Source organism: Ovis canadensis, chromosome 3 (assembly GCF_042477335.2).
Source record: "Ovis canadensis isolate MfBH-ARS-UI-01 breed Bighorn chromosome 3, ARS-UI_OviCan_v2, whole genome shotgun sequence".
NCBI classification, from domain to species: domain Eukaryota; kingdom Metazoa; phylum Chordata; class Mammalia; order Artiodactyla; family Bovidae; genus Ovis; species Ovis canadensis.
Genome location: NC_091247.1, coordinates 186,888,638 through 186,898,805, shown reverse-complemented (window position 1 = coordinate 186,898,805; position 10,168 = coordinate 186,888,638). Strand labels below are relative to the sequence as shown.

At 55.3% G+C, this 10,168-nt stretch overlaps 1 protein-coding gene across 1 annotated transcript; it reads left to right on the top strand.

Moving 5' to 3' along the window:
• Nucleotides 1-1,967: 1,967 nt before the first annotated feature.
• On the top strand, nucleotides 1,968-9,287 carry C1QTNF6 (C1q and TNF related 6). Its single transcript, XM_069581187.1, has 3 exons — nucleotides 1,968-2,195; nucleotides 4,449-4,707; nucleotides 7,009-9,287. Exons 2-3 carry the CDS (start codon nucleotides 4,455-4,457, stop codon nucleotides 7,554-7,556), a joined length of 801 nt encoding a protein of 266 aa, XP_069437288.1. The 5' UTR covers nucleotides 1,968-2,195; nucleotides 4,449-4,454; the 3' UTR covers nucleotides 7,557-9,287.
• The last annotated feature ends 881 nt before the right edge of the window (nucleotides 9,288-10,168 follow it).

The window sequence follows — 10,168 nt, the reverse complement described above, 5'->3', positions numbered from 1 at the left end:
CAAACTCTGGGAGACAGTGAAGAACAGAGAAGCCTGGCATGTTGCCGTCCATGGGATCGCAGAGAGTCGGACACAACTAGCAACTGAACAAGAATGTTATTTTCTAAACCTTTGAGTTGAGGCTCCTTCTCTGCAGCGGGCCTGTTGAGCGTGGCAGGAGCACACAATGGGCCCTGGACCAAAGCAATCCTGTGTCCCCACCCTGCCTTTCCACACCCCCCCATCCCTTTGTCCTCAGATGCTAGGCTTTCTAAGCCAGATCTCTGAGAGACAGCCAGGAGCCATGTCAGCCTCCAGAGCTGCTGATTCAGCCCTTTTCCCTCTGGTGGCAGCAGCAGGGGAGGGAGGAAAGGGCGGCTCCCCTTACTTCCCTCCCTCTGCAGCCCTGGCTCAGTGCCCTGGGAATGCTGCCTGGGGCAGGGCCACATAGAGGGCACAGCCAGTGTAGACCTGAGCCTTCCCAGGGTCCACCGTGCTTCTATCTGTGTTCTTTGGGCTGCTTTGGACCCCTAAATAGGCCTGGGTGGGGGGCACTCCAGGTGGGCTTGCGAGAGGGAAGCAGCACAACGCTAGAAGCTGGGAGAGTCTGGCTCTCTTCCCAACTTAGACTCCAGTCTGATGTGTGACCTTGAGCCAAAGACTTGCCGTCCCTGCGTCACAGTGTCCCTGCTGGACAGAATAAAGGACTGGATTAGATCACCCCTAAGGGTCCTTCCAGGCCTGGGTATTCTGCTGTGTGATTATCCCCCTGAAGTAATAGAAAAACAGAAGCTCAGAGACAAGAGATGGTCAACAACACACAGCCAGGACTGTTCCCTCCTTCACACTTTGCCCAGCTGTGAGTGGAGCCTGAGGATTAACCCCCAAAGCCCCAGACTTCAATAAACCCCCCTTAGGTCACTGCACTCTTGTGCCACCTGAGAGGCACAATGTCACCACCTCTCTCTGCCCAGGGGACAGACCCTGAACTGCAGCCTTTGCACACAACCGTACCCAGTTGGGTCATCGTGGGAACTCCTTCCATTCTGTAGGGTTGTGGTTCCTCTTCACTAACTGTGTGACCCTTGGTGAGTCACATCAGCTCCACCACTAGCTCCTTTTCCCAAGGCTGGGGTAAGAAGAGTAGAAATAATGGATGTCAATACCCTTTGGGTGACAAAAGCCCCTCTGAAGATGAAGGCTGGCACGGGCAGTAAGTACTCAACAAATGTAGAGGGGACTGGAGGGCGAGAGACCTGTGAGAGAGTCTTTGTACAGGGGTCTTCGCCCAGGGAGCCAGGACTGCAGCCTTTGCAAAGCCTCCTGCAGCCCAACCAGAAGGAAGCAGAGGCAAGACCCTTCCTGGGGCCCTGGGGTCTTCTGTACAAACTGCCCTCCTGCGAACTTGAGAGTTATTTCCATGGCTCTCGAAGACCAGGAGAGTGGATACCCGTGACAAAATTTCCAGGCAGAGTAGGACTTCGGTGTCCATTGGAGGTGGAGCTACTGACCTGGTCGCCACCCTTAGCTGATCCCCGAGAAGATGCGACCATCACTCAGCAAATACTTACTAAGCCTCCCCTTGTGACTGGCACAGAGGATGAGGCTGGGGACTGGAGTTCTACAGAAAACCAGGGCCTGAGAGGGGAAAGGACTGGCCATTGGGTGCCTGAGCCAGGATTTGAACCTGCGGCAGCTGGGCTGGTGCCCATGCCCTCTGTATGCCTCCTGCCTTGGTGACTCAGGACTAAGGAGCCCTTCAGCTTAGGTTGGAGCCTTCCCCTTTCTGAGCAACTTAGGGGGCTCCTGCCCTTACCCCTTCCGGGGCTTGATTTCCCAGCCTGCACATCAGGAACCTCAGACCCCTTCCTGCTGGAAATGTATAGGGTCTCTGAATTAAACAAGACCCTCTAGGACTACCAAAGAGTTAAGCAAAGGGAATCCACCAGCTCCCTTCATCTCCGCAGAACCTAGAGGCTGAAGGGAGGGAGCAGGGAGGAGGGCCAGTGGGAAGCCAGCCTGCTCCCTCCGCCCTCCCTCCCTCCCTCCCTCCTCGCGCTGCCTCCATCCCTCCTCCCTCCTGGGCCAGCCCGCCAGACCTGGGGGTCTGGGCCGGCAACAAGTTATTATCATCATCACAAACATGGATCAAGGAAGCAGAGGCTGCCGGGAGGCCCGGGGTCCATGAACTACTGTACGAGGCTGTCGGACACTGAGTGAGTGATGGGAGGTCCTGCAGCTTCCTCCAGCAGGGCCAAGGGGGTTGGGGTCAGAGCCTGGAATGCCTCTCCTTCCTCCTCTCTTCCTGGACATATCTCGGGGCCCTGCTGTCTCCCTCTGGCCCCGGCCAGCCCCTCTAGGCTCTCTCCTCCCCATCCCTTCCTCTGACTGAGGTGCTGGGGAAGGGCTGCCCTCCACCGATGCTCCTGGCTTGTGCCTACTCCTGCCTGGACGGGCACTGAATCTGCTCCAGCAGGGCTTGACTCTCCCTCGACCCCGAAGAGGCCCCAGCTCCATAGTGGAGGCAGCAGGGACCCCCGAATCACCCCCGTGGCATGGCCCCTCCACTTGATGCCTGCGTGACACTCTCCCCCAGGGACAGCCAGTGACCACGGCTGTGGTTATTACTTTTGTTAAAGGCTGCTTTGCTTCCTGCTTCCTGCGTCCCCCTCCCCCCGCCCCAGGTCACAGTTCTGTGTCACAGATATTTTGACTCCCAGCTGTCTGGCCTAACAGAAATGTCCCCAGACCATGCCAGTTCTCTGGGAACAGTTCTACTCTTCCTGTCCCATGCAGGACTAGGGGAGAGGTCATGTTGGGCAGCAGAGAAAGGAACAAAAGTTTAATTAAGAGTGTTTTACCAGACAGGTGACTTTCCTGCTTTTAAATCCTCCCAAATAAGCTGGTGGGGAGGTGGTGTTGTCTCCTCCTTGTAAAATGTTAAGGAGCACGAAGCCCAGAGAGGTTAAGCCACTAGCCTTAGGTCACAACAGCTTGCAAACCATTCTGGAATCTCAGGTCTGATTCTAAAGTCTCACATCTGTGGCCAGGAAAGAGGGGGTTCTGCTCTTCTCAAAACTGATGGGATGTGTATTATAATTTACAAATAAAAGGTAAGGGTGATAATCTTGGCCAGAGTGGGTGCTGTTCCCTGAAGACCTGACCTGCCTTATTGAACAGAACCAGGGAACCAGCACAGGGTGGGGGTGGGGGGTGGGGAACAAGGTCACCTCCAGGAGAGGGTGACCACTCTGGAGGCTGCTGCCCACTGCTAGACCCAGCTCTGGGGAGCGGGGAGGGAGGAGGCTGGTGCAGGGAGTGCTCCTGCCCCTTTAAAACCCAACTCTTACTTCAGTGCTCAGGTTAGGATGGAAGGGCATTTAAAAAAAATAATAATAATTTTACCTCTCAACCCGTATTAACCACAGAAAAATATTTTTGAATTGTACTAAATGTTACAGGAGATCAAAAAGGAAATAAACAAAGAAACGCCAGAAGTGTAAAAACCAGTCTGGTTTCAAAAAGCGAGTTTCTGATCCTGCGATAACGTGTGCCAGCCCCTAAAGACTGCCACCACCTCAGAAGCTCTTTGCCTGGCTTCCTGCCCACCAGCCTGGCTCGTCTCCAGTCACTGCTGTCCGGGCTACCTTCTGCCCCTCTTCTGGAACTCTGGATCCCTTCTTGGCCAAGGCCAAAGACAGCTTCTCACAAATCCTTGGACTTCCTTGTTCCTTTTAAATTTTCCAGAACACCTGGGTTCTGTTCTTTAATTCCAAATTACCACCCTGGCAGCTGATTGGCAGGTCTAAGATGGTTGACGTGTCTAAGATAGTTGGCACAACCACCTTCCAATGAATTTTACTCTCTCCTGCTCCCTCCCTGTAGGGTTAGGTGAGGCTGAGTTGTGTAAGCGGTTGACTGCACAAAGATGCTGAGCAAGGAGGTGGGCTGACACCAGCTACACACCTTCAGTGTTGCATGGCTGCTGGGACTTTAGTTTGCTTCTTTCTGATTAGTCTGTCCCAAGGGGCTCTTTCTTCCAACTTGTGTTCCATTGGCTGTGGAGTCAGTGACAGGGAAACGAGGCTGAGGGAGATTGGGAGTGCGGGAAAAGCATTTCACAGTCTCATGGGCTCTATCACATGGGCAGCAGGGCATCGTCCTCACCCACCCCAGCAGAGACCTCCCAGGACCTTCATCTTCTGAAGATGGGCCCACATGTGGCAGAAGCCCCCAGGGACTGGAGACTCAGACTCCAGGCCCTGCACTACCGCAGGTCTCTTTGTGAACTTGGAGAACTTGTCTTCCTGTTTAGGTCTCAGTCTTCTTGTCTGTTAAATGGGGCACCAGTGCTCCCTGCCTGGGGTACATCAGGAACACCCATGCTGCAGGTGGCAACATCCACTCTGGGCATCAGCAGAGTGTAGACCTTCAGGTAACTATACTCCTGTCCTTTCTTCCTGCTCCAGGTCGCCATGGGGATGGCTGCCCTGGGCCTCCTCTGGGCAGCGCTCCTGCTCCCTCTCTCAGTGTCTGGACTCCCCACTGAGGAGCCCACTTCTGGGGAAACTGCGGCCTCGAGTTCCCCTGGGCATTGTCGACGGTGCTGTGACTCTGAAGACCCCGCGGTCCTTGCTGATGCTGCGCATGTGTCCTCAGCCTCTCCGTCTGCCCTCCCATATGTGCTGCCTGAGGTCAGGCCCTACATTAACATCACCATCCTGAAGGGTGAGGACCCACACAGGACTCGGGCTGGACTGGCCCGGTTGGCGTCAAGGAGGGCGTGTGGGAAGGTCTCTCCCTGGGCCTGGGGGAGGTGAGGTGAGAGGAGCAGGAGAAACCAGGACAGAAAACTGTCTCAGACCCTTTCTTTCATTCACACGTTATACTGAGTACCCACCATGTGCCAGGATCATTCTGAATTCTGGGAGGGAGTGTGTATAAACCAGACGGAGATGCCATGTCTGTGGAGCTTCTGTTCTAGTGGGGAAGGCACACAATGAGCAATAAACATATCGCTCAAGTTAAAAAGATGGATGGTGATAAATGCTAAGGAAGTGCTGAGGTGGAAAAAGCACTGGGAGTGCGGGTATGGGGCGCGGGGCGCGTGTTGAACGGGGGTGGTCAGGGGAGGTCTCCCTGAGCAGGTGGGGAAGAAGCCATGTAGATACCTGGGAAAGAGCATTCCAGGCAGAGTGAATAGCAGCTCACTCTATTCACAGAGTGAATAATGGACCTGGTATGTTTAAGGAGCAGGGAACAAGCGGAGGAGCTGAGGTTAGAAACAAAATGTGGGTTTCTTCTCTGAGTGAGATAGGGAGCAAGATGGGGGGCGGGGCTGAGCAGACAAGGGGCCTGACCCGGCTTAGGTTTCAAATGGATCCCTCTGATTTCTCCTGGAGACTAGATGGTGGGAGACAAGGCAGAAATGGGGAGAGCTGTGGGGACCCCCTGAGCCATTCAAGTGAGAGCTGACTCCCTGTCCTCTAAGACCAGACCCCAAGAGAGCTACTTCTGCTTTTGGGGGCTGCTACCTCCGTCTTTGCTCACAACCCCATGAGGGCAGTATACTTAATCCTCCCACTTTGCAGATGGGGAAAACTGAGCCTCCGAGAGAGGAGGAGATCTTCTGGGGTCACACCACTGTCAGAGGCAGAGCTAGGATTTATGAGGAGGAATGCAGAGGACCACTACACTCCACGGATCTGAGACCCTCTCTTCCTCACCCCGCTTTTCTTACCAATTCACACATCACCGCTTCCCCAAGGCCAGCAGAGCCCTCTATGTGAGGTTAACGAGGTACCTGGCTGTCGACAGTACTTCCCCGTCACTGTCCTCCATAAAATCCCATGCACCTCTCCTGGGCCACCTCTCCAGCTGCCTGTTAGGTGGGCAGGTGTCTGCTGTGGCGGAAGGCACCTTTCTCCTTCCCCGGGTCCCAGCCACAGCTCTTCAGCTTCCTTGCTGTGTGGGGCAGCAGGGTCTCTTCCTTCCTGGGCTCGCTGCATCATGTATAAACTATGACTACCATCCCTCGGGACTGGGACGAAGAAAGTGCTCTGCAAACTGTAAAGTGCAGGGCATGTGATGAGGTAGTTACTTCACCAACGGGGCTGGTGAGGAAGACTTCTGCAGAGATCTTGACCCCCTCCTCCTTGCTTCTCTCCAGGCTTCTCCTCCGAGGGCCTGTGTCCTCTCTTCTGCCCTTTCTCCCCCTCTTCCTAGCAACATCGCTGTGGTCAGAGGGGGACCCAGGAGAACACAGGGCTGTCCATTTCATTCAAAGGGATGTGACTGAGGGTGATTACTGGCACTGTGACAGGCAGTAGCTAAATATTTGGGATCTGTTTCCTCAAGAAGCACTGCTTCCCAGGTGTCTCAGTGGAAAAGAATCTGCCTACCAATGTAGGAGACCTGGGTTCGATCCCTGGGTCAGAAAGATCCCCTGGAGGAAGAAATGGCAACCCACTTCAGTATTCTTGCCTGGAAAATCCCATGGACAGAGGAGCCTGGCAGGTTATTAGTTCATAGGGTCACAAAGAGTCGGACATGACTGAAGCGACAGCATGCACGGTGGCACTTCCCTGGTGGTTCAGTGGTAAAATATCCACCTGCAGGAGATGCGGGTTTGATCTCTGGGTCCGGCAGGTCACCTGACAAAGAGAATGGCAACCCACTCCAGGATTCTTGCCTGGCAAACCCTATGGAGAGAGGAACCTGGTGGGCTATAGTCCATGAGGTCACAAAGAGTTGGACACGATTGAAGCAACTTAACTTGTATGCATGCCGCCCTGCTCCTAAGCTGTGCCATGCCACCCAGGCGAGTCCCTTCACCTCCCTATGAATGGCAGTGGACATGGTGTCTCCTTTAAATGGTTGTTTGGGGCAGTGATGCCTGGCATGCAGTAGGTGCTCAGTAAATGGTGGTTCCTCTGGCCTACCTTCTCTTGGCCAGGGTAGAGCCTTCTGCAGATGCTTAGAAGCAGCCCTGGGCACCTGCCCTGACTTTTCCTCTTCTTGTCCCCACAGGTGACAAAGGGGACCGAGGCCTGCTGGGCTCACCTGGGAAGCTGGGCAGGGAGGGTCCCCGGGGGGACCGTGGCCCCCAGGGCATCAAAGGTGCCAAGGGGCAGGCGGGCAGCCCTGGCAGTCCATGCCAGACGCGCTTCTCAGCCTTCTCCGTGGGCCGCAAGACAGCCCTGCACAGCAGCGAGGGTTTCCAGCCGCTGCTCTTCGACACGGTCTTCGTGAACCCCGATGGGCACTTCGACCTGGCTGCCGGCCACTTCGTTGCCCCGCTGCGCGGCCTCTACTTCTTCAGCCTTAATGTGCACAGCTGGAACTTCAAGGAGACCTACGTGCACGTGGTGCACAATGACAAGGCAGCCGTCATCCTGTACGCGCAGCCCAGCGACCGCAGCATCATGCAGAGCCAGAGTGTGATGTTGGCCCTGGCGCCAGGCGACCGCGTCTGGGCACGGCTCTTCAAGCGTGAGCGTGAGAATGCCGTCTACAGCGACGACATAGACACCTACATTACCTTCAGCGGCCACCTCATCAAGCCCGAGGACGATTAGTGCCTCCCCTGGGGCAGCTCTGCCCTGGGGTGGCTGTGGGCAGGTCTGTCTCCTGTGGGGGCCCCAGTTTGCCCATCTGTAAAATGGGCCCCTGACCTGGCATTCTGGGCAGCCTTCCTCCTCCTTTTTTCCCCTCCATCACCCCTCCTAGTCTGTTCCTGCCTCTCTCCTCTTGAACATTTTAAGAAATCTCCTAACCTACATCTTCTAGAACTTTCCCAACCTTGTAGACCAGCCATTTTCAAACTTGAATGTGATACAAATCACCGGGGCATTGTGCTGAAATGCAGAGTCTGATTCAGCAGGTGTGGAGTGGGCCCAGGATTCAGCATTTCTAGTACATTCCTGAGTGATGCCGGTGCTGCTGATCTCTGGGACCCCACTTGAGTAACCAGGTCCTACAGCTTTCACAACATTTTGGTACTTTCCAAACATTTTGAAATCTTCCAAACATTCTGGAATCTTCCCAACATCCTTAAATTTCATCCTTCTAGGATACTTCCTCCTCTTGTCTCTTGCAACCTCTTCCTTCTCTCTGAACTCCTTTCTGCCCCCCACATGCACACCCATAGTGCATTTATTCAGTCGCTGAACATTCACTGAGCACCCTCTCTGTGCCCGGCTCTGGGAAGGCTGAGGCGAAGCAGACACAGGCTCTGCTTTCGGTAAGCACCCAGTCCAGCCGGGGAGGGGAGACACAGAGGATCCTGAAAACAGCCCCAGAGAACTTCTTGGGGCTCTGATCATGTACATCTGTGTTCTGGGTGTTCAGGCACTGTGGCCCTTCATTACCCACCACTCCCCAAGGCTGACAGGTTAGGATACCAAGGTGAAATGGGTACCCTCTGCCTGTCCTTTCTTTTCTGCCCCATGCCCATCTTTAAAACAAACCTTGGTCAGGGACAGGTGCTATCAGGAGAGGACTCAGGGGTTTGGAGGCATTTTGGGGTAAGGCATCCCCTGAAGAAGGAAGCCCAGACAAGCTGCCTACACAGCTGGGAGGGCTCCTACCCCTCACCACCCTCAGGGCGTGCCCTCCCTGCCCTGCTCCCTGGTGCTGTCAGGGCCGTGCACAGCCCTCTCTGCCAACGCTGCTTGGGCCTCCGTCCTCCCAGGCTCCCAGCCACTGTCAGACACTGATGTTTCTCTCCAGGTGCTCTGACCTCCTTGGCGCCCCCCACCAGCCCATGCCCCTGGCCCTCCACACTCTGCCTCTGGCTGCTGCTGCAGTTACAAATGCCACTCCCGGCAATGAGCCAGGAAGGAGGTCACCGGGCTTTGGACCCCTCAGCAGGTCTGGGGAACTGAAGCCAGTCATGTTCCAGGTCAGTCCGGGGACGCTCCTCTGAGCCATGATGCTGAGGGAGGCACTGGGAGAGGCTGAGGCCAATTGAGGGACATCAGGACTTCTGTCCTTTCCCTCCTCCCAGGGTGGGTCAGCCTGGAGGCCCCCAGCCTTCCCCTTCCCCAGCCCCAGGTGGCCAGACTCTCTTCCTGGAGGGAGACCCATTGGTGCTTGTGCGGACTTGGGGGCAGAGGTGACCCCGGTGCTGGTCTCTGGTGCTTACTCCTAGCAAAGGGAGCCATGGCCACATGGCTGGGGCGTGGCAGCAGGGCCTGACCTGGTGCCGTGAAGGCCAGTCCCGTGCAGCCCCAACCTCCCCAACCTGACTTCACTCCTGCCCTGCTTGACCAGTGTGATTAAAGGTTTTATGTTTTCTTGGCAACTCAGGTTGGTTGTTTCTGCTCTGTTTTGTTGCCCACTTTGGGAGGCCAGTGCGTTCCATTCTGCTACGCCCAGGTTCAGAGCTCCAGAGGGACCAAGGCAGTCCAGGGATCTGCTACACGTGCTCCCCAGCCACAGAGAAGCCAGCGCCCCCGGTCACTCACCCAGCCTGTGAGCCTTGGAGGCAGTGGATCCAGCTGAGTCTGCTGTGCCACTCCCTGGCTGTGGCCTTGGGAAAGTCCCCATGTCTCTGAGCCTCAGTTTCCTTGTCTGGTAAAATGGGAATGCTGATTGTCCCTCTTATGGAGGTGGCCATAAGAATTAGAAGAAAGGTTGCCTAGTGAGAGCAAAGTTCATCCTTGGAGCCACAACTACTGAGCACCTACTATGGGCTGGGTACCCCATTAAGCTTGGAGGCTTCAGTGGAGGGAAGCACAATCCATCACCTCCCAGTGGAGAACACCCATGGAGTTTATGTTCTAGTGAGGCCCTTGGACGTGCAGAACAAACCACAGATCCTCACTTGGGACTTCGGTCTCACATTCTCTGTGTAACGTTTACTGCAGAATCACTGGATATTCTCAGGAGGAAAGTGCTTCACATTGTACAGAGGGCAGTCTTTGTGGGTTCTGACTTCTGAGTTAGCACAGCAGCCACACACATAAAGACGCTTAAAGCTGTCTGTGTTGACTCCCCTTATTGGCTTGATGGCAGTGTCCTGTGCTGCCTGCGTGCCTATTGCTGTGTTCAGTGGTTCTCTCGGTATCACGTGGAAGAGGATGCTATAAAGACAAGCCCACTATAACTGTGCCAGGATTCCCAGGATTCACCTGAGCCTGTGGCCACCCAGGCAGAGGGAGACACAAACCTTTGCTTTCCTGGAGCC

Coding starts and splice junctions, on each gene's coding strand:
- C1QTNF6 (XM_069581187.1), top strand. CDS start 4,455: ATGGGGATGGCTGCCCTGGGCCTCCTCTGGGCAGCGCTCCTGCTCCCT. Junction 4,708..7,008: donor TAACATCACCATCCTGAAGG/GTGAGGACCCAC, acceptor TTGTCCCCACAG/GTGACAAAGGGGACCGAGGC.